Source organism: Liolophura sinensis, chromosome 6 (assembly GCF_032854445.1).
Source record: "Liolophura sinensis isolate JHLJ2023 chromosome 6, CUHK_Ljap_v2, whole genome shotgun sequence".
In the NCBI taxonomy this organism is placed as follows: Eukaryota; Metazoa; Mollusca; class Polyplacophora; order Chitonida; family Chitonidae; genus Liolophura; species Liolophura sinensis.
In genome coordinates, this window is record NC_088300.1 from 39,255,142 (window position 1) to 39,279,684 (window position 24,543).

The window sequence follows — 24,543 nt, forward strand, 5'->3', positions numbered from 1 at the left end:
ATCATTACCTTACCTTACCTTACCATAGCAGGCCTACCATAAGTACACACAAGTAGGCTATAGTAGCATGTCCTGACTCCAAATGGTCAGGACTGCACATTCTTACTCTGCTTGCAGACATTCAGGTATCGGCGTAATTAAAATGTCCATAACTTGATACAAAATGTTGGTATTACATGGTGGTCCCTGTCCCTCATCACGTGCTGTCAAGTCACATGACCACCCACTTGCCGGGACAAACAAGAAATTTTTTATTTTATTTTTGTTTGATCAGTACGTATATCGGAAATCAAGTATGAATATATTGTTTGTGGTGGAGGTATTTCTCCTCGTGGCTGTGGTAAAGTGTCAGTACAAACCAACGTGGGAATCTCTAGATGCTCGGCCGCTGCCGGCCTGGTACGACGAGTCCAAGTTCGGAATATTTATACACTGGGGAGTCTTTTCGGTGCCCAGTTTTCGATCTGAATGGTTCTGGTGGGACTGGCAGGGAGTAAACGATTCTGACGTTGTAGCGTTTATGAAAAGTAACTATCCTCCTACATTCACGTATCCTGATTTTGCTCCGACATTTAAGGCTGAATTTTTCAACCCGGAACAGTGGGCAGATGTAATACAGGCGTCCGGAGCAAGGTAAACTTAGTTCATTTGATCAAAAGTGTTGTAAGAGTTCTGTCCCTTGTTAGCTACTGCGTTGTACTTGGGAGTATTATATACAGTATAGTCCTAGGTTGTACTCATGATGTCCTGTGCACGTCCTCATGGCATCCAAGATTGGACTGATTTTCCCAACACGAGCGTTCAGTACCTCAAATAACATTAACTATTTTGTAAACTAATTTCCGTTAAAATCATTTACTAATAGGAAATAGGCAAGGCGTAAGGCCGAACGTAGTGTGTCGGTATAGGCCTATTTTTTCAATTAAATTAAACGTTGAGGCCAACAGTTTATGATATTTACCTGCCTCAAGTAGTCTTTGAATTCAAAAACCTGGTATGTCAATTCCGCAAAGCACTTTACAGAAACTAAATGAGCTGTTGAACGGCAGCACAGGCCGATTTCTGGTGTGGACTGAAGAGAGATGATTCTTTTCGACCATTTCTGCAATTAAGTTTCAATGAATTTCAGGAGTTATATGCAGAAAACGCTATAAAGTGTATATCATGAGATAATGAAAATCAAAAGGGGGGCCTCCACGGCCGAGGAGGTTAGCACGCCACAACAGCGCAATGACCCAGGAGCCTCCCATCAACGCGGTCACTGTGAGTTCAAGTTCAGCTTATGCTGGCTTCCTCTCCTGAAGGAGACCCTGACAAGTTGCCAAGTCTCCAACATTCTTCAACCACTGTTTGATGTTATTTTCAATGACTGTAAAGTTTATGGAAGATTTTAAATAAGATCTCCACATCCAAAGTTTAGAACTTTACCAATTGAGCTGAGGTAAATTCCCTCAGAGTGTGTAAACTATGATCATACTATGATACACACCTCCAGGTCTTAATAGATCAGACTTTGGGCGTATAAACTATCCTTACCACACAACTGAAGTCCGAATTGATCAGACTGGACACTGGATATTGAAAATATTGAAAAATGGGCTCTGCCTTCAACCTCACCTTGCTATGTTCGGTAATATGCCAAATTCTAAACATACACTGAGGAGGTGGAATATTTTTTTTTAACCCTAGTTCAGTTAAATAAACGTTGATGTCTATTTTCAACAATTTCTGATATTTTCTGACATCGGTGTTTAATTATTGAACTGAAAAATACCGTCTGCCCTTTCTGCGAAGTGTTTGCGGAATGAAGTGGGCCTTTAAATGCACTCTATAGCTGCAACACAGTTCCCCATTATGAACATAGGCCTATACCAGTCAGTTTTTTAATTTTTTGCCAATGCCATATCTACAGTCCAATAACAGATGATCTGAAGCATGTAGTGTTTTTAAACTCATGACTGAACTGTCTGATCCATTGAGCTTGCTGAATCATTTGATTATACGGCAAAGAACTCACAGTTGTTCGAATCAGGAGTTTTGTAGTTTTGTCAGTACCAAATCCACTGGCGAGTTCCAGGAAATTCTACACTCTTTAGCCTTGTCTTGTAAATTTTGTAACCTCAGCAAATAAGAATGACAACTTTTGTAAGTCAACTTACCGTACCATATTCTCTGGTTAAACTGCTTTTTAATGTACTTCATTTATTGTACCGGTACTTGAATACATTATCTTATAAATGGGAGTTTGGTTGATCAAGGGATCTGGAAAGCACATTTTGGACCACAAAATAAACACTAATTATGATCCCAAAGTAAATGAATTGTTCCTGTATATACACGTAGGTATGTAGTGCTGACCAGCAAACACCACGAAGGGTTTACGAACTGGCCGTCCAAAGTATCCTGGAATTGGAACTCGATGGATACAGGACCTCACCGAGACTTGGTTGGTAAGTGTGCCCTGTGTCAGAAGAGTTGGTAAGTCTGTCCCATGTCTGTAAGTATGTGTCATGTGGGAAGAGTTGGTATGTATCAGGAGGGTAAATCTGCACTGTGTGGGAAGAGCTCGTGTATATGTGGAGGGTAAGTCTGCCCCGTGTCTGTAAGCCTGTGTCATGTTGGAAGAGTGGGTATGTATCCGGAGGGTAAGTCTGCCCCATGTCAGAAGAGTTGGCAAGTCTGCCCCGTGTCTGTAAGTCTGTGTCATGTCGGAAGAGTGGGTATGTATCAGGAGCGTAAATCTGCACTGTGTGGGAAGAGCTTGTGTATGTGTGGAGAGTAAGTCTGCCCCGTGTCTGTAAGTCTGTGTCATGTTGGAAGAGTGGGTATGTATCCGGAGGGTAAGTCTGCCCTGTGTCGGAAGAGTTGGCAAGTCTGCCCCGTGTCTGTAAGTCTGTGTCATGTGGGAAGAGTGGGTATGTATCTGGATGGTAAGTCTGCACTGTGTGGGAAGAGCTTGTGTATATGTGGAGAGTAAGTCTGCCCCATGTCTGTAAGTTTGTGTCATGTGGGAAGAGTTGGTATGTCTCTGGAGGGTAAGTCTGCCCTGTGTGGGAAGAGCTCGTGTATATGTGGAGGGTAAGTCTGCCCTGTGTCTGCAGGTCTGTGTCATATGGGAAGAGGTGGTTTGTGTGTGGTGAATAAGTCTGCTTTGTGTGGGAAGTATTGGTATGTGTTTGGTGGGTAAAACTGCTTTGTGTGGGAAGTATTGGTAGGTGTATGATGTGTAAGTCTGCTTTGTGTGGGAAGTATTGGTAGGTGTATGGTGGGTAAGTCTGCTTTGTGTGAGAAGTATTGGTATGTGTATGATGTGTAAGTCTTCTTTGTGTGGGAAGTATTGGTATGTGTATGATGTGTAAGTCTGCTTTGTGTGGGAAGTATTGGTATGTGTATGGTGGGTAAGTCTGCTTTGTGTGGGAAGTATTGGTATGTGTATGATGTGTAAGTCTGCTTTGTGTGGGAAGTATTGGTATGTGTATGATGTGTAAGTCTGCTTTGTGTGGGAAGTATTGGTAGGTGTATGGTGGGTAAGTCTGCTTTGTGTGGGAAGTACTGGTATGTGTATGATGTGTAAGTCTGCTTTGTGTGGGAAGTATTGGTATGTGTATGATGTGTAAGTCTGCTTTGTGTGGGAAGTATTGGTATGTGTATGATGTGTAAGTCTGCTTTGTGTGGGAAGTATTGGTAGGTGTATGGTGGGTAAGTCTGCTTTGTGTGGGAAGTATTGGTAGGTGTATGGTGGGTAAGTCTGCCTTGTGTGAGAAGTATTGGTAGGTGTATGTTGGGTAAGTCTGCTTTGTGTGGGAAGTATTGGTAGGTGTGTGGTGGGTAAGTCTGCTTTGTGTGGGAAGTATTGGTAGGTGTATGATGTGTAAGTCTGCTTTGTGTGGGAAGTATTGGTATGTGTATGATGTGTAAGTCTGCTTTGTGTGGGAAGTATTGGTAGGTGTATGGTGGGTAAGTGTGCTTTGTGTGGTAAGTATTGGTAGGTGTATGATGTGTAAGTCTGCCTTGTGTGGGAAGTATTGGTAGGTGTATGATGTGTAAGTCTGCTTTGTGTGGGAAGTATTGGTATGTGTTTGGTGGGTAAAACTGCTTTGTGTGGGAAGTATTGGTATGTGTATGATGTGTAAGTCTGCCTTGTGTGGGAAGTATTGGTAGGTGTGTGGTGGGTAAGTCTGCTTTGTGTGAGAAGTATTGGTATGTGTATGATGTGTAAGTCTGCCCTGTGTGAGAAGTATGGGTGTGTGTATGATGTGTAAGTCTGCTTTGTGTGGTAAGTATTGGTAGGTGTATGGTGGGTAAGTCTGCCCTGTGTGGGAAGTATTGGTAATTGTATGATGTGTAAGTCTGCTTTGTGTGGGAAGTATTGGTAGGTGTATGGTGGGTAAGTCTGCCCTGTGTGGGAAGTATTGGTAGGTGTATGATGGGTAAGTCTGCTTTGTGTGGGAAGTATTGGTATGTGTATGATGTGTAAGTCTGCTTTGTGTGGGAAGTATTGGTAGGTGTATGATGTGTAAGTCTGCTTTGTGTGGGAAGTATTGGTAGGTGTATGGTGGGTAAGTCTGCTTTGTGTGGGAAGTATTGGTAGGTGTATGGTGGGTAAGTCTGCTTTGTGTGGGAAGTATTGGTAGGTGTATGGTGGGTAAGTCTGCCTTGTGTGGGAAGTATTGGTGTGTGTATGATGGGTAAATCTTTCGTGTGGAATAAGTTCGCATGTTTGGTATGGTATGTAGTCTTTCGTGTGGAATAAGTTGGCATGTTTGGTATGGTATATTGGTATGTAAAAACTTCTAAATACAGCAAGTTCATCATGTACCAGAAGAATTGATGTGTTTTACTGTCCTTGTCTTGGAGATGCTATATGTATCTGTGTTTTAAAAATAGAGCCCACGAAAATCCACTTATGGAAACCTTAATTTGAATCACTATTATAAAGAAGCTTACAGTGTCCATTACTGTCTATTGAGTTTCTCACACAGAAAATATGGCAAATGCCATTTCAACGCTTGAGAAATTCTAATTCTAATATTTCATTTAATACAACCTTGTTGGTGACCATTGTGGTAATGTTTCTGTTTTTAACTGATTTTGACCAATCATAACAGGTGACCTTGCAGCTGCCATACGTAATCAAACAAGTGTGATATTCGGCCTTTACCATTCCTTGTTTGAATGGTTCAACCCACTCTACCTGCAGGATAAGCAAAACAACTGGACTACCCAAGATTTTGTTAAGGTTTGTGTTATCTCAGATGGGAAGCAGATGTATTTTAAATCATCATTTTAAATGTGTGTCTTCAAGATAATGTTTATAAAAGCTACATCAGTTGAATTTTATAAACTTTTGGAAAATGTTGTCCAGGCGTGATGATTACAAACTACAAAGGTGATATTTACACTAAAGAGTTAACCGTCATTGTCCAATCTTTAACTTTGTGTTTGATGTCGATCATTCAGTCGGAATAGTCAGGTTTAGTTTTTTAATAGCTTCTAAAAAACTGAAGCAGAAAGTGGAAAAAGAAGTAAAACATTAAAACATTTCAAGATCACATTTCACATTTTGCCATGGAGGTATTCTATTTCCCAGTTGCTGCCTTAGGCACCAGATCAGAATAATCAAAGGCATTAGAGGAGGGTGGTGTATATCCCAGGTCAGTGAGAAAAGTGCACTTCTCCTAATCTTGAGGTACATAATGTCTGCCTTTGTTGCAGAGAATTTGTAAATTGCACTTGTCACACTATGCATTGGGGTATTGGTGACGTTGACGACCGTCTGTGCAGTCTGGCATCTGCTGAAAACCACTTGTCTTACTTGTGCATATTTGTACCTCATACGTATATAAGTTTATCAGCTGCTTGCCAAAGGTTGGTGGTTTACCCTTGAAATCTTGACCCTTGAGTTCCTCTTCTCACCATACTGACACCCATAGTATAAGTGATTTTTGGCGTTAAACAATGCAACAAAGCGTCAATGAGTGAATCTGAAGTATTATGAATCTGTCTGACCGTCCAACAGTTGAAGCATTTTATGAATGTTTATCTACAGGAAAAGACTGAAGTTGAATTATTTGATTTAATAAACACTTACAAGCCCGATCTCCTCTGGTCAGATGGGGAATGGGAAGCTCCAGCCTCGTACTGGAACTCACAGCAGTTTCTGGCCTGGCTGTACAATGATAGGTAAACCTATAGAAACGTTGAAACTCATGATATTTTAGTTAGAACGTATTACATCCAACCTGCCTCTTGGGAACTACGTGCAGTTTGACTTGAAGCTGCAGGTGGAATATCTGTTAAGCTTGTACGCAATATTAGTAGTGATAATGAGAACGGCATAATGGAAAACCAGGCTCAGTAAAACACTTTATGAAGCGAATTAATTGCAGTTGAACAAATCTTTGTAGTGAATATGTTTTATTCTTTTTTCCTCCCGGGAATACCACGTATACTTCGTAAAATGTTAGACCCTATTCTATTGAGGACCCTACTCAAACAGAATTACACTTAATGTCTCTACAACGACTTTTTGTTGGTTTTCACCTGTTTGAAGCCCTGTAAAGGACACTATTGTGACTAATGACAGATGGGGAGCGAGGACCCTCTGTAAACATGGCGGCTATTATACCTGCAGTGATCGATTTAATCCAGGTAAGGAATACTTTCACCTGAAGTAATCTTAGAAGTGAGCTCATTTAATGGCATAAGTTGATAACGGTTAAAGTCTATGTCTTTTAACTTTTTGCCTATACCATACTTTCCTGTAAAATGAGTGGACTCATGTTGAAAACAAATGGTATGCTGTACACTGGGCGTTGATCCAGACATGAATTTACAATAGCAGCCCTACAAGCGTTTAGAACAAACTCAGCGCAGTAACAATACAAAACAAGCGGTTGAGTTACACTATAATTTCAAAACAATTCCACATATGGCAGTCTCTGTGGGGGATAGTGTCTGGATGCTGTCCTTCTGATTTTTTCATAACATAATGATATTAAAGTCTGATCTGTTCGATATTCGATATATATCTAAGAATAGACAATTTTTATGAATATCTGAGTTTTGTCATGCTTGACTGATCCCACCTGACTTGCCACCTGAGGCGTTAATCCTAATCCCTTGCCCCTCCATTCCTCTTATGCCTACATTCTCTTTCGACTTTTCTACTCAAGTTTTTCAAATCGTAGACATAAGTGGAATAAACCGGCTATGTGCTCTGTTTCCTCACACCACAATGCTGGCCGCCGTCGTATAAATGAAATAGTCTTGAGTGCAGGGTAAAACACCAATAAGATAAGTAAATTAATCCATCGGTTTTTATAGTTTCAGTATTATTATAGGCATATACATGTACATCCACTCGGCGATGGAAACCTGTGTGTGAGTATCGCATTAATATGGGCTGCAAATCGCTGCCGTTACAAACATGGACAGAGGCATTCCCAACATTTTTATCTTGTTGTTTTATGTAGGCGTTCTCCAGAAACACAAATGGGAGAACGCGATGACGCTAGATACCAAATCTTGGGGTTTCAGACGCAATGCTCCGCTGACGGATTACCTAGACATGGAAAACCTGACGCAAATTTTAGCAGAAACAATTAGGTAAGTGAGAGTTTGCTATGCTGAATCCTTTTAAAAGCAAAAACAACACCAGACGAAATGTGTACATGCGACAAAATAGTATCCCACATAAAGTTTAAAAAGCGTACCTTTTTCTTTTTTTTAACGGAGATATCAAAGTTCAGTGAGCTAAAACTTTCACAACCAATTTTAATCAGTTCAGACGCGAGGTATATATGTACCCCGGTGGCGTCCCCTGAACCCTTTTTTTGCCTGTTGACCATATGTGCGTAGTGTACGGATGACTCGACGTCGTGTTTTACGGTTTTTCTAACATCGCCAGATTAAAAATTGACTAATAGCATAACGACTCACGTCAGAAGAAAATGTCTGTGTCTTGTTTCAGGCCTCGTCCGAAATAACCTACTGCTGTAGTATTTGTTGCCTTTTCTCTTAATAGGTTAAGACCCACGATTATCTCTTGTAAATATGAGTAATCTGATTTGCGAAATCACAATTGCAAGGAGGAACGGCTTACCGCAAACACAATGAAATTAAACAACCGTCGCATCAAAATTCAGTATAACTGGGCGTTTGAAAACTCATTTTGGTAGGCCAGTTTGTGTTGTGCTTACTGCTTATATAGTGTCACATGTTGGCATACATCATGTACGTGGCTGCAGAAACTAGCTGCATTATACATTCCAAATAAGCTTTAGTAACAGGTTTGTAGAATGCATAGTGAAAGTTAAGGCTTAAATATCAATACCAATTATACTGCGTTATTGAAACTGTTTAATTGATTAAATAACGTGCCACTGATACCATGATTTCCAGACTAAATAACTACCACTTATACCATGATTTCCAGACCAAATAACGTACCACTGATACCATGATTTCCAGACTAAATAACGTACCACTGATACCATGATTTCCGGACTAAATAACGTACCACTGATTCCATGATTTCCAGACTAAATAATGTACCACTGATACCATGATTTCCAGACTAAATAACTACCACTTATACCATGATTTCCAGACTAAATAACGTACCACTGATACCATGATTTCCAGACTAAATAACGTGCCACTGATGCCATGATTTCCAGACTAAATAGCGCATCTATGGTATACATAATACATACCATGTTACACTTGGGAGTATCTGAGCTGAAGTGCTTAAAAAAGGTTTCTAACGCATCAATACCCGATCTCCATGCCTTGGTGTTTATGCACTTCATTGTCATTCTCCAGTTGTGGCGGGAACCTGTTAATGAACATCGGTCCGACCGCGGACGGGCGAATTGTACCGATCTTTGAGGAGAGGCTGCGTCAGATGGGAGCCTGGTTAAAGGTTAACGGAGAGGCGATCTACGGCAGTCAGCCATGGATCTTCCAGAATGACACGGTCACACCAGGCGTATGGTAGGAATTCCCTTTTTTTGTGCGAAGGGGAAACAGAGAAGGCAGGTCTGAGAATCGGAGAGTTCAAAAACACTTAGTTACAAAAAGATCTGCAAATTTTCAGTTTTCTGTTTTTACTCCTTCGTGTAAATGTTTCTTAAACAAGTTCATTCGAAGACTGTATATGATGATTTTGTTAACATCTAAAGCAAAATGTCCCATTCGGCTGAGGTATCATTATCACTGCAACAAATCGACTGCATTGAGGTAGGAAGTTCGAATCCAGCCTTTGCTCTTTCGTCTGGAGCTTTCCATCAAGAGGTGTGTCAGGTAACCGGAAATAATTTTGAAACTTAAAACTTAAAGCCACTACAGGCAGTTAGGAAGTCTTGGAGGCAGATTATTTGTTTGTGTGATGGCCGGTTATATAAGTTTCCCCTCATTGTATCGGATACAGTTCATCTGAACTATCGTCTGGAAGTTTGAAAACTGACACATTTTCTTTCAAGCATATGTAACATGAGCCATCAAAGACATCTACGTTGAACTCTATGCCTTTCATGTGTGTGTGTTTTTGTTTTTTGTTTTTTTTTTGTTTGTTTTTTTTGTTTGTTTGTTTTTTTTGTTTGTGTAATGTTTGTGTTGTATATTCTGCCCCATGAGCAGTCCATGAGTTTTTTTCCCATTTTCATGTCACACGTTTGAAACCATGACACACAAAAAATTCAACTCTGTCTCATTAAAATCAGATCTAACTGAAGTCGAAATCTGATATAAATTTTAGAGATTATTTTTGAGCTCTAGACATTTTTACCACCTCATAACTGATAATTTATGACAAATGCTTAAGGATTCCAACTTCCAGTACTAAAACACAAAGCACCATAACGAGGTTTTAAATTTGGAGTTAAGTCAGAAATTGCTTTGTGAAATCGGCCTCAGTGTCTTAGACTCCTTCTCCTTTCTGTTTCAGGTACACCATGGCTAAACGTGTTGCAAGCACCGCGGTATACGCCATTGTCCTTGATTGGCCAGACGGAGACATTCTGTATCTGGCATCTGTCAGCCCTAGTTTACAAACTAATGTTACCCTGTTGGGTTATCTAGGAACATTTGATTGGAGAAGGCCTGAATCAGGTGGAATTGAGATTATCATACCACCGATTCCAGCCAGTCACATGCCTTGTAAATGGGCGTGGGTATTCAGATTTGAAGGTTTAGAAACCTAGCCCCTCTTGAAAAAGGCGGTTGCCTCCCCTTGATTATTTTGTAAATAGGCACACGTGTATACCTGAGTAAGTAGGCCTACATATATATTTGTATGAATAATTTTGTCTTTTCTCCATATACTACTATTGAATAAAAGTTAGAGACGTAAATATCGATTATATAGGCGTAGTGAATGTGTTGTGTTGGTACGGTTGGATTATCATTGGCCCCGTGTGGAAGGCCCATGTATTAAACCTCATGCTGTGGTTGTATCAATAACACTTGAGCTGTTCATTATAAGGTTGAAAATAACCCCATAAAGCGTCGAAGGCAGCTTTAGGTCAGGTGCTATGTACCTGCCGAGGTTTGGGTGCCTCTGTCATGCTCTGAACAGCGAAGCGAGGTTTTTCTCGTGAAACTATATTATTTATTTATTTGTTTGATTGATGTTTTACGCCATACTCAAGAATATTTTACTTATACGAGGGCGGCCAGCATTATGGTTGCGGGAAAACGGGCAGAGCCCGTGTGTCGAATTATGTTAATACTTAAAGATAACTGATGATCGTACACTGTACATCAAGAATACACTTGTCACCCAGTGGGCACTATGAAACCGTAATGCCACACCCGGAATGAAGTATAAACACTCAGCGGGCCATAATCCCGTGTGATTTTTAACAAATATGCATGAAAAACGTACAATAATTGCTCGCAGGCCGTTTTGAAATCCCGAAACATTGATCTGTGATATTTCTTGTTATCAACATAATTAGCATTATTTCACGCCTGTTAATGAGATCATCCGTTTAAGACGCGCGCAAGTCTGGAATATGTGGCATTTTCTGTGAACCATCCTATAATTAGACTTGTCGAGTTCAGAAGTGCACCTATGATGTGCAATGTACATTCTCGGGATAATGAACACAATGAAGTGATCATATTTAATCCCGGAGCTAGCAATACCACGTCAGTGAAATTGAATGAACGGGCAGATGAGAAACATGATCTAACCAAACTATTTACCCCGGACCTAATGAGCACTGGGGCGCGTATAAAGGGCGGGTCATTTAGAGAACTCCGATTGATAAATGAAAGATAGCGGGGCCTCCATGGCTCAGTTGGTTAGCGCGCTAGCGTAGCGTAATAACCCAGGAGCCTCTCGCCAATGCGGTCGCTGTGAGTTCAAGTCCAGCTCATGCTGGCTTCCTCTCCGGCCGTAAGTGGGAAGGTCTTTCAGCAACCTGCGGATGGTCGTGGATTTCCAGCCACCATGATGCTGGCCGCCGTTGTATAAGTGAAATATTCTTGAGTACGGCGTAAAACACCAATCAAATATATAAATGAAATATCAAGATAGCTTTGTGAATATTGCCGATGTGTAATAATGAAAAAAAAATGGCTAGATAAAGTCATTATTTTTGTTCTATTATGCCAACTTTAAACTCTAACGCATTTATTCGGCAAAACTAAGACAACCAAGTACAAATCAAATGTTTTACTCCACATTCGGGTAAACCATACTGAGGTAGAAATGGCTTTAAATATTTCTTTAAGTTGTTCTTTTAATTTCACTTATAGGTGACCAGCATTATGTTGGGGCCACCGTGATAGGAGTGAAATATTCTTGAGTAAGGCGTAAAACAGCAATCTGTCGATGGTCGTGGGTTTCCCTCGGGCTCTGCCCGGTTTCCACCCACCATAATGCTGACCGCCATCGTATAAGTGAAATATTCTTGAGTACGGCGTAAAACACCAATCGAATAAAAATAAAATAAATAATAAATAGTAAGGCGTAAAACATAAATAAATAATTATATTGGGAGGAATCTGGGTAAACACGGGGGAAACCCACAGCCATCAGAAGGTTGCTGTCAGACACGCTCACGTACGACAGGAGAGGCAGAAACTCCGAAATTATCTGTCAAAATGGAAACCCACCTCCAACTGACTAGAATCCGTGATTGACATGGTTTTAATCTTCATAACGGTGTGTGAAAACAAACACGCAAAAACTTGCTGGCGAACGTCCGTTGGTTGGCTGAGAATGTCGGGCTCCTGTAGCCTGGCGAAGGGCGGTGGTTAGCGCTAACTGTTGGGCTCCTGTCATCTGGCGAGCCTCCGTTGGTTAGCTGAGACTGTCTGGCACCTGAAACCTGGCGAAGAGCGGTGGTTAGCTGAGACTGTCGGGGTCCTGTAGCCTAGCAAAGAGCAGTGGTTAGCTGAGACTTTCGGGCTCTTGTAACTTGACGAGCGACCGTTGGTTAGCTGAGAGTGTCGGACTCCTGTAGCCTGGCGAAGGGCAGTGGATAACACAGACCATAGGGCTCCTGTCATCTGGCGAGCGTCGGTTGGTTAGCTGAGACTTTCGGGCCCCTGAAACCTGCCGATGAGTGGTGGTTAGCTGAGATTGTCGGGCTCCAATAACCTGGCGAAGAGTGGTGATTAGCTGAGACTTTCGGGCCCCTAAAACCTGGCGAAGGGCGATGGTTAGCTGAGACTGTCGGGCTGCTGTAAGTTGGCGAGCGTCGGTTGGTTAGCTGAGACTTTCGGGCCCCTGAAACCTGCCGATGAGTGGTGGTTAGCTGAGATTGTCGGGCTCCAATAACCTGGCGAAGAGTGGTGATTAGCTGAGACTTTCGGGCCCCTAAAACCTGACGAACAGCGCTGGTTATCTGAGACCTTCGGGCTCCTGTAGCCTGGTTAAGGGCGGTGGTTAGCTGAGATTGTCGGGCCATTTTAAGTTGTCGAGCGTCCGTTGGTTAGCTGAGACTGTCGGGTTCATATAACCTGGCGAAGGGCGGTGGTTAGCTGAGACTGTCGGGTTCATATAACCTGGCGAAGGGTGGTGGTCAGCTGAGACTGTCGGGCGAAGAGCGGTGGTTAGCTGAGACTGTCGGGCGAAGAGCGGTGGTTAGCTGACTGTCGGGCTCCTACAACCTGGCGAAGGGCGGTGGTTAGCTGGCTGTTGGGCTCCTGTAACGTGGAGAAGGGCGGTGGTTAGCTGAGACTGTCGGGCTCCTGTAACCTGACGAAGGGCGATGGTCAGCTAAGAGTGTTGGGCTCTTGTAACCTAGCGAAGGGAGGTGGTTTACTCCAGACACTCGGTTGTAGTGGATCTGAGTTCTCCGGGAGCTAGAAAGACTACCGTCAACATTTTTTGATGTTATGCTGGCCTGATTTACGACGCAGACCATTTTAAAGTAGTAGGATTTTTCAGTCCAAACAAAAAATCCCCAACACAAAAATCCTTATGTAAAGCTAAACGCTATTTTCCAACAGCTATGACAGTTGAAAGCTTAACTGTCGTCCGCTAGGAGGCACTGGAGTGTAACGAGGTGAATTTAAGGATTTCATCAGCTTAAAACACACAACTGGCCATTGATGCAATGGTTGTGAGAATTGTGGAGGGGGCGGGATTTCTTGTGACTGAATGACAGGGATTCTTCGAAAAATTAGAATATTCTGCGTCGTCATTTGATCATCAGAAAATTTTGACGGCGCGCTGTATTTACCCGGAAGACACACACAAAAAAACACTTCTGTTGTTTGAACGCAAACTTGTGCTCTTTCCAACAATACTCTTGGGTCATATATGAACAACTCTATGCCGTGCTGAATTAACACGAGGTCTTGTTTGTGATGTATCATTTTGTAACGTAAACATGTGTACATTACATTTATACAACACATGTATGTGTTGGGGTGACACATTTCTGTGCTGAATGAAACAACACAAGGTGTTGTGTTAGATTTCAACACAAGTAGAGCCGTGAATGAGGCTCTATTAATGGTGGCTGGATGGAATCATTTCTCGTCAGTTATACCTTGGCAACTTAAACGCTGTGTGTGTTTACGAGCTCCATGCTGTACCCTAATGAAAAAGTAGAATATGTTTTATATTAATGAACCACAAGTATCGCTATTCAACATGCTTGATTTGATAAAACATGATAACACAGCACAATGAGCCAGGAGATCCTCACCAATGTGGTTGCTTCGAGTTCAAGTTCACCTCATTCTGGCTTCCTCTCCGGTCGTACGTGGGAAAGTCTGCCAGCGAAATGCGGATGGTCGTGGATTTGCATGAGAGTCCGCCCGTTTTCCCACCACCATACTGCTGCCCCCTGTCGTAGAAGTGAGATGTTCTTGAGGGCGGCGTAGGACACAAATTAAGTTAGATAAACTAGATGGAATTGGTCAAAGACACTGGGACATCACATGACACTAACAATATACGGACAAGTTTTAGTCGTTAGTTAAATACTCAGACGTGTGGAAAGTGAGGGAAACAAATTTGAATGCAAATTTCGTAATTCATCCCAACTACATGTATATTCACGTGCATGTCGACGTGCTATAGGTGTGTATGATGATTACCATACAGCGTCGTAAAGAACCTAAACTATTCACAACGATATACGGTTGTCTTTTTCAGAAAAATCAACACGAACTGGAACATAAACTTATTTGTTTAACAAATAGTTCTTTTTTGGGTCTGCCCCAGTTCAAAACAGTGATGTTTGCTCTATGACAAGAAAAGGGCAAGGGTTCAGAATGGATGGAATTTGAAAACTCATGATTTGAGTTTAGTTATTCTCTTATTATATCCAGCTCTCGCTAGTTCGATTACGGCCTTTAGTCAGGAATTTGACAGGTGCCAGATGAAGGACAAAGGTTTTCTCCACACAAAAAACTGAAAAAAAGGAATAAATAGGAAACGAACAGTAAAATGTAAAAAAAAAATCCGCATAAAGATCATTTAACCACGTTACAGCATTTTTCTCACGCTCTACAGAAAGAAATCATATTGACGTCAGAGGTCTAAAGCTGCTCATTTGGCTGAGATATTGGTTAACACTGGTTAGCTAGTCACTGCTGCATTGAAATAATTTTATTGATAAACAAAACGGCGAGATCTTACAAACGCATATTGGTGTGTTTCGTCTTGGTGTAAATCATACTCCGTGTGGAAGACAAACAAACGTTTACTTTAGCGCTGAAAAATCACCGGGGCAACGTTCGACACTGTCCGGCAATCAGCTACATGTGAAGGCCACACATTGTAACGTTATGGTGTTCTGTTTTGGTATATAATTTGTATTTTTAAAGTTTAACAAACATTTTCAAATGTTCAATAGCGTAAGGAATCATTTGTTTATGCTTTGAAAATTTTCGTTAAAGATTAAAAAATGTAAAGTAAAATCAGTACCTAAGAAACGGTACGTGTGTGTAAACATCCTTCAAATAATATACACCAAAATGATGCAACGTAACGGGGTAAAATGAATGAATGAATTCAGTCGTGTATCACTTCTGTAAAACCTGTTCTTGTATGTATATAATAATTTTATAGATCTACTAAACACTGTGCATGTACACAGCGATTTTATACCATGGGCTTACAAGGATCTTCCCTATAGAAGTGGTCGTTGTCATGTTGGAGAACTCCTGTGCAAAGTGTTGTGGACTATGTGTATGATAATTGAGGATTGGGGATTTTCTTCCATCCTTAATATAGTTAACAAAGGTTTGATGGATATGTTATGATAACTTTTGAAATAGAGGCCTATTAAAAATGATTATCAAACCTTTCGAAACAGTTATGAATAAATGTAAATATTTCCAAAATTTGTTCAGGTACCTATGCGTATTAAATAGCACAACCACAAGCCCGTATAATTCATCTAGGTATCATGCCCCGAAAGCGGTGACCAGCTACATACTACAACTATAGGTCAAACAAAGCCTCAATGTTTGCGTGCTCAGCTATATGGCGTCCTCAAAATATGCGAGATTAAGTTTTTTCTACCTCGTATGAACGATAGAACAAAGCAACAGCAAGTAATTTCACGTAGATAAGTGCTGCAGGGCATAAGCATACACACTATTAAACGTCCTAGATTTGCTTCAGTGAGTTTAATTACTGACAAAGGCCTACCGGTATAGCTGGCGCATAGCCTTCATTTAGGCAACTCACTCTATCTCTCTCCTTCTCTCTCTCGCTGTCTCTCTCTCTATACCCAGCCCCATAGCAGCACTCATTAATTCTCCACGCAGCCGTGAAGCTCATTCGCCGCAGGACAAGGGATTTGAATTAGAAAAATTAAGTTTACCAACAACCCATATTACATTGGGGTGAAATATGCTGTGTCGGGAGACAGAAAGGTATGGTGAACCTGTTGAAGGACGTGATGGTGAGGGCCACTCTCGATCTACTTTTGATGTTTCTCGTGCTTTTGTGGACGCTAAACGATATCCGTGGATCACCGGTATCTCATCATGACAACTGTAAGATGGGGATAAACTGCCATCTCCCCAATTGCCTGTGTCGGTCGTACGACACCCCCGGGGATCTGAACAAGACCCACATCCCGCAGATCGTCCTCTTCACGTTCGAGGGACCGTTGGATGCCAGAGCCTATAAGATGTACCAGGAACTTTTTCCGAGTACCCGAAGGAACCCAAACGGCTGTCCTGCCCGCATCACCCTGTTTCTTCAGGGCAACACAACTGACTACTCTCTGGCCGCCGACATGTATGAGAGAGGGGTTGCTGAGTTAGGGGTTAGCTCAATGTCCACCCAGCCCAAGGACTACTGGCAGAATGTCAGCTACGACACCCTCCGCGACGAGGTGTATGCTCAAAAAATGCTCATACACAAACGAGGTAACGTACCTTTACCAGACATCAAGGGCTACAGGAGCCCATATTTACAGCCCTCTCACGCTCTGTACGAAATGCTTGGAAATGTGTCGTTAGGATTTGAGTATGACTCGTCGCTAGCTATTCTTAAAAGCCGGTTAGGAGAAGATGTCGAATGGCCGTTCACGCTGGATTTTGGCTTCCAGAAGGCGTGTGACGTGCCTCCGTGTCCCACGTTTCCACTGATGGGCGTTTGGGAGTTCCCTGTTTACTCACTTATCGACCTCGATGGTTTTCCCAATGTGGATCACTCGAAATTCTTCCCGCTTCGCGACAGGGCTGCGTTTCGCTACCTAGTACAGAACTTCAGGACATTCTACAGGCGGAATAAAACACCGTTCATACTGAATCTGCGTCCTGAATGGTTTTATCACAACCATACAATGAGCGCCACAAAAAGGTTTCTCGACAGACTATTAAGCTTGCCAGAAAGAGACATCTACCTGTTGGCGCTTAGCGATGCTCTGGAGTGGGTGAAGAGTCCCAGAGACACACCAGACTCCACGAACTTCACAGCCTGGAAGTGCTCCCGGGCAGACATCGATCCCGCCCCAGTGGCGCCTCCCACTCCTGGAACCGCCAAACCCTCCAAGGAGCCGTGGTGTCTGTCCATCAACGGTGTGGTCAAGTGTGAGGAGAGAAATCCGCCGATAACAGCAGCTGCAACAACAGAAACAACAACAACCCAATCCTCCCCTTCTGCACCTCCATCTTCAACCAAGAGTGCATCAACAAACACTTTACCAACGACATCAAGTCTTAAGAATCACACATTATGCCCTACGGATGCTGTGATGTACTGGGATGATGTGAGCGGCTCACATTCAAGTCACTTGAGTCGCCTTATTTCTATATCCATAGTTTTGGTCCACATATATTTAGTGTTAATTGTATATTGATAGTTTAAATCTTCTGAGTAATGTGATGACTGACGCCACAAACATCATTGTATAGATTCTTTCGGCGAATTGCGTATACCACCAGAATGGGGTTTGGCAGAATTCGTTCGGTAGACCATATGGTGTCTGCCAGTATTCAATGGTGACAGTTATACTGGTCTGACTGACTTCTCAGGTTTGATACTGGTGATGACATAAGAAATCCACTATACACTATAGTGATAGTGTAACGCCCGACAAACAATATTCTGTTGTGGTTATTGTTAATTTCAAAAAAACCCACTGAAATGAGCATTTGGAGGCTCTCTCTCTTCAATCAGCGGTTACTTGGACAGTGGTCAGTGATAAAGTTCTTCGTGAAATTCCATATGCTATAGACTATGTGTATTCTAGCTCTATATATAGATCACATGACAATATTTCTTGGTTTTATGGTGTTCACAGGAGTGTTTTAGTAATCGTGTAAACGCCTGGATTTCTTAAAACACTTATTTAAAACAATACTGTGTGCAAAATGTTTTCCTTTTGAGATTTAGTACCGTAAAATGTGTTTCTTGCAGTCTGGTAGTTATCTTTTATATTTTTCACACGGAGTTAATTTATATACCGATAAATTTAGTTCATATATACATTTTTATTTCCAGGATTCGGTTCATAACAATTATCTACCTTTCTTATATTCTAATTATCAATGTTTTTGTACAGTTCAGCAAAGCTACTTTTTTTTTTCAAAAGATTAGCCAGGGCTTGCAGTTGTCCCAAGGCTGTACAGCAAATATTTGCCATCTCTATAAGCTTAGAAACCGAGAATATTTGTAACAAGAGCAGTTTGTATTAAGTTGTATTGGCATATACCTAACTATATATTTTATGCTAGAACTTTATTTCGGAGGGAGTTGTATTATGTACATTTCCTTTGGGTACGTTTTTTTTTCTAGGGTCAGATTTCCAGTCAAAAAAGACTTCCGGTCATGTAAAGTATCTTCAGTACCGATGTGGCATTAAATATAAATCAATCTAGTGGATAAATATAATTCCGAATTTAATATAACAAGTTATTTAAATAACAGAACACATTTCGGTTCGTACTGATATATCTCGAAAATACGATTGTGTAAATGTAAATGAATGAGTGCATTCAAACTTAATGACTGATTAGATCATCACCTTTATCACATGTCTCAGTGTTGTTGGAAAATTCTTTAATTAATTCATTATATTAAATATTATTAAGTGTGGCGTATTCATGTAGAATATCTCCTTCTATTTTAATAGTTTGACAGTTGAATCATCTTAACATATTAAATGTGGAAATGCCTTTTAAATACTGTTTCTCATGCCAAAATAAATCAGGGGTTCAAATTACAATAACGCCTCCATGCCGTAAATGAGAATTTTTGACCGCTACCACGCTGTTTTTCTTCTTACTTCGTTGGCTTTAAAAGTTTATCCCCTTTTATATAGGCCTATTAATGGTACACACATATCTCAATCGGGCACATGAATGTCATGTAAAATTTATGGCTGTATCTTTTAACTTTACCAGCATTCAAAACTCCTTTATACAGCGTTTTTCATCAAAAGTATTAATTTCATATATCCAGGCTGCTGTGCCCAGTAATTGTCCGCGAAAGCCCTAAAAATAGGAAATACATGTACAGGTAACCCCGGGAAGAGTGTGAAACCATTTTGAACACACCATTTAAATGTGTAAAAATTTATTTTTTTACAAATAGGCCTAGTGCCAACATATTTTTCCATATTTCCGATTGGTTAAATTATGGAAATGTCGTAAATTACAGCTGTACCGTAGTATCAATGTATCTATAGGCCTATAGCTATAAAACATTAAATTCAACTGTAGCAAACAAACTAGAATATTCATTGCACTGTTGAAACAGATAGCACACCTATCTCATTTATACGTCACTTTCGCATTTCAAAAGGCCGTCATATTTTTTAACAGAAATGTCGCGGGATCTCGCACTACACGGGAGCTGGGTGCTAATTTTCACTCACCAACCTATGTTTCAACCTAGCGGCAGCACGCTTGCGACATTAAATATCTGTTTTATTGAAATTCTGCATTGGAAATCGTATCCCCATTCGCAATAACGTATAGTAAAAACAAGGTAGAAACTGAAAACAACAAGGAAAAAGTGTTACTTTAAAAGCTTGCCTTTTCATTGGCCGTGAAAAGAAGAAATTTCAAAGACCACCGAATCGGTGCTAATTTGATCACGGCTGCTCTGTTGTGGCGAGTGTAGTGGCGCGTAATCCGAAATGCGAATGTCCCTTAGTGTCTTAATTCTTAGGCCTATTTCTTCTTAATCAAACCCTACCCTATGGGTGTCATAGTAAAGTTGACCGAGAATTAGTTTTTTTATTAGTCTGATGACGCGGTATGAGGATCCCGTTACCAGAGAACTTATTATACATCGTCTATGATTGACATTTAGGCCTTTCCCCTCTTTATGTGGAAGTATGCTAAAGGACCATCGAGGCATGCTCTCGTTACATTTGTATATAGGAGACACAACGATAATGATACAACATTCTTCATCTGCATCCCCAATACGACTAGTGCATCCCTGCATAGTAGTATCCATTGAATCATGGTTGTATATGTAAAGCAGTAGACGTAATTTACAACAATTAAAGTTCGTCCACTAAGACTTCTTGAAGCTGACTAAAGCACATTGTCTCTAGGCCGACTGATCAAGGCATCAAGTGTTCAGAACGACCCGTGAACAATTTCTGAAATTCTGTATGAAAATATATATGCATACATACATGTCGGATACATGCCTTTGCTGTCACACATGTAAAATCGTAAGTAAGAATAGGTATGACATAGAAAGCTGAAATCAGTTTGGAATATACGTACACTGTTGTACTACACATGTGATGTTCTAAAACACATTAGGCTATCTTACTAATTACCGACCCACCATATACACATCTGCGGAATTTCTTTTCCTCAAGACGACCTATAACTGATATTATGCCATTAATACATTGTACACATGTTTATATGACAACAGTGCAAACTACATGTACGTGCATTACTTTGTTAATAGAGAACAATTTCATTATACTAGTAGCATTTCACAAATTTAAAAATGTTTCATTTGAGTCGCTTGTAAGTTTGTACGCCTTTGTGAAATTTATTACCTAGGTGACTGTAAAGTTCTACATTGAAGTAGAACCATTCGAATAGAACACTGATATGTAATTTGTACAGAGAGCAATTGTCAATATTTAGAAAAAGAGGAATTACAAAGACTATGGAAATATTTTTGTATATTTATTTTTACTGGTTTATTTCAAAAAATCTTACAATTATTATTATTTCTGTCTTGTTTTCTGTATCCAATAAATTGGCGTGTGTGTATGCCTTATATGCCTCGTTCGAGAGATCTCCAGGCACCATACAGAAAGTTCCCTCCAGATACTAAAATACATGAACAATGTCTCCCCAGTAGAAGATGTAGCTAAATGAGATCAAGTGAGATGTTAAGCGTCCCTATGCATCCATTGTTGTATTCAAGGCATACCTTGCATTGTTCAATACGAACATTATGGCAGACATTGACATTGGTGACCAGGCGTTCGACGACGCCCAAGAGGACAACATCATCGACGACGAACAGACCACTCTCCGTGCAGGTGGTGATGTCCAGATCGGGGTGGTTCCCGAGCAACAAACCTTGGATGTGGACCTCAAATCCCAAGATGGAAGGCTGTTAGTGTTCACCGTGAATGAATATTAAGATGTCATGGCGAGGAAGTATCCTAACCTTACCCAACCCAAGCCCTATTACCCGGGTTTTATGATTGACGAAGAAGGGCGTCTGCGACTCAAGAAATACTCCGATCTGAACCTCACCAGCATAAACACAGGTGAACCGCTAGCCCTCTCAACACTCGCCCAGAGAGGAGGGGTTGGTGTTGTTCGGAATAAGCTGGGCTTTTAAAACTGGGGAAAGACAAGCCAGCCATCATTTCCTCCGGCAGCAGTCGCAGCCCTGGGGACTCAGAACTCGGAGTTCAGAACTCGGTGCCGTGGCCGTCGAGGCAGATACCATGGAGCTGAAGGATTTAAACCAACCAGGGAAAAAGGCCGCTGATGCTGTCCACATAATGGAAACAAGCTTGACGGATAGTGAGGTCGAGCGGACTCTTTCAACGATAAACGACCCTCCTCTTCCCATGCGAGAACTTCTGGCGCTTGAGAAGGCACTGCAGACCTCGGAAGGCGAACACGCGAATAACCTCGCCAAGCTGTCAAGTCTCGATAAGGACATCGCAAAACAAAAACAGAAGTTGGAGGAGGCCACTGATGAATTCTCCCGGCGCCGGATCGCAGACCGGATAAGGAATCTCGAGGACGAGAGGGTGGCCCGGCTCGAAGCAGCCTCTTTAACGGGTGAAGCCCTGCGCACGCAAATACACCGCATCCTACAGAAGGATACCACTCTGGCCGAGCGCGTCCGCACCCTCTTCCGGGAGCAGGGAATAACCGTGGTCTCCATTCTCACGGCAATTGGGATGGCGATCTCGACACTGGGGCTAGCGATAAAGTTGGCGCTGACTGGCGGGCCCGGCGGGGGCATCCAGCCAACGCCACCTCCATCCGACGGGCGTGGTCTTAAAGAATGGGTGAAAAAGCATCTTCAGTCCCTGGCGTTCACACCCTCATTGGCGCCAAGCTTCTGGTCCTCTGTGGCCATGACGATTTTGTCGCCACATGGCTGATCTGCAGAAGCATGTCGCTGGGGGCCATATATAGGCCTATGCCATACACAAAGTCTACAGCGCTCCCGGCATACTGTAGCACGTCCTGGTAGCGGTTCGCGGCAAACTGTTTTTGCGCGCCGAAGGCTGTGCCCGTGCCTAGAATACACGCCCTTGTTTGCGCTTGGGCGCCTAAAACAGCCAACACGTATGTCCTGATGGAATCGTTTAGGCCTTCTACGCCCGGCTGCGTGAATCCTTGGCATTTGTCGACAATGAACGACGCCCAAGCCTCCTCGGCGTTCTGCTCGATGTAGTCGACGTGGAGCGCTGTAGGCTTTCCAGAGAACGACATCCTGCTCGGATCGAAGTTCCAATCACCAATGGGGCTGTAGCCCGTTCTCGTGACACAGTAATATGCCACTCCGAGGCCGTGATTCATCCCCCTGCGCCTCTAGTCTGTGTGCTTATCTACGTGGAACTCCCTACAAATCCTCTCATAGGCCCTCTCGTCGTAGGGGTTTTTGAATGTCGCCCACGCTCTGTCTTGCGGCAGGGGGGCCTGGATCTCTTCCAAGATTCGCCTATTTTGGTAATACGCATGGAACGTGTACAGGTCCCTTATTCGTTGGTCGGGGGCGAGAAGATGGCCTTTTGCAGAGACGCCACAGCCCGTGGTTGCGCACCAGACCGCGAAGTTCACTTGGTTCTGCCAGAATTGCATAGGATTGGTGTTCCAGGCCCGAACAATTTTATTGTCGGTTATCTTTGGCAGCCGGTACTTGGCCAACACATCTGTGAACTGGACTGGAAAGGCCTTCTTTTCATCGATGTAGATGTCAAATCGCGTGAGCTGCTCTGCGTGGATTTGGATACTATGAAATGCCCCGGCCTTGTAAGTGGCCTCTCTATTGAACCTGCAAGCCTCGCTGTTCATCGTGGCTAAAATGTTCATCACATTGACTGACATTCTAAATGGGGCACAGCACACGCTGCCTCATGCCCTTAACAACCTCGATGGCCGCCTTAAAACCGCCCTTCGCGAGATAACATTCTACCCGGCCTGGGTGAATATCCCCTCCGGAGTGGGCTTCTTGTTTGAGGGCAAACGTGTTGAAGTGCCGACGGGCTACTACAATGTCTGTACGCTGGACAAGGACATATTCCGCCCGCATGGGGTTTCTCTGGGATTGAATGAAGCCACGGGCCGCTTAGTCCTTACCCTCCCTAGAAATGCCTTCATAATACTCCAAGAGCTTGCCCCCATCTTAGGGTTCTCCGACGGGATGACGCCCATAGGGGGGACTGTGGAGGGTGAAAAGCTACCTAACTTGGTCTCACACAAAGAAGTCTTCGTGCATTTAGATGACCTGAGCACCTCAGAAAACGTCAGAATAACCTCAGATTTCGGTGGCGGTTCCACACTACTTAAAGCCATCGCCGTGACTGGTGAAGGGATTAACTGCGGGAAGACGGTTTCATTTCCCAACCCACAGTACAAAACCTTGCGCGCCGACTATATAACGCACTTGACCGTGGCACTTTTAGACAAAGACGGCAAGTATATGAGTATGGTGGACGCAGCTGGTCCCAGGTCTGTGTGCTTGTCTTTAAGCGACTTGGCAGATGTGTCGGAGTTCGAACTTCAAGGCCAGGAAGGTAAAATCTACGCCTTCCAGTTTCAAAGTGGCAAGTACAACCGCTAAAAAGATTACGGGGGGGGGGGAGGGGCAAGCAGAACCTGCCACGTTTGCTTCCCTTGAAGATGTCTCATCCACTGCAGAGCAAGAGCGCAGGAAGCCGTCTGAGGTGAATGAAGAACAAAATCTCTCATTAATTCGCTTTGAAAACCGCTTTGTTCTTACCAGAGCTCGCGACCCCGATTGGTTGATAGATGTGAAGGTGACCCCGATGTCGGTCCAGGCCACTATGGCCGATGTGAAAAACGTTTTCAACTCCGGAACCTATTTCGTGTCGTACGTACCAGCCGGCAGCTGTTATCTAGATTGGGACAGAA

The 24,543-nt window shown here is 42.5% G+C and overlaps 2 protein-coding genes across 2 annotated transcripts; both read left to right on the forward strand.

Moving 5' to 3' along the window:
* The first annotated feature begins 224 nt into the window (after nucleotides 1-224).
* On the forward strand, nucleotides 225-10,345 carry LOC135466615 (alpha-L-fucosidase-like). The gene is made up of 8 exons (XM_064744194.1): nucleotides 225-633; nucleotides 2,344-2,450; nucleotides 5,109-5,239; nucleotides 6,050-6,183; nucleotides 6,554-6,651; nucleotides 7,476-7,608; nucleotides 8,827-8,997; nucleotides 9,950-10,345. Exons 1-8 carry the CDS (start codon nucleotides 296-298, stop codon nucleotides 10,203-10,205), a joined length of 1,368 nt encoding a protein of 455 aa, XP_064600264.1. The 5' UTR covers nucleotides 225-295; the 3' UTR covers nucleotides 10,206-10,345.
* Nucleotides 10,346-16,355: 6,010 nt separating this feature from the next.
* On the forward strand, nucleotides 16,356-21,562 carry LOC135467185 (chitin deacetylase 7-like). The gene is made up of 2 exons (XM_064744950.1): nucleotides 16,356-17,699; nucleotides 21,341-21,562. The coding sequence occupies exons 1-2, from the start codon at nucleotides 16,356-16,358 to the stop codon at nucleotides 21,560-21,562; spliced, it is 1,566 nt and encodes a 521-aa protein (XP_064601020.1).
* The last annotated feature ends 2,981 nt before the right edge of the window (nucleotides 21,563-24,543 follow it).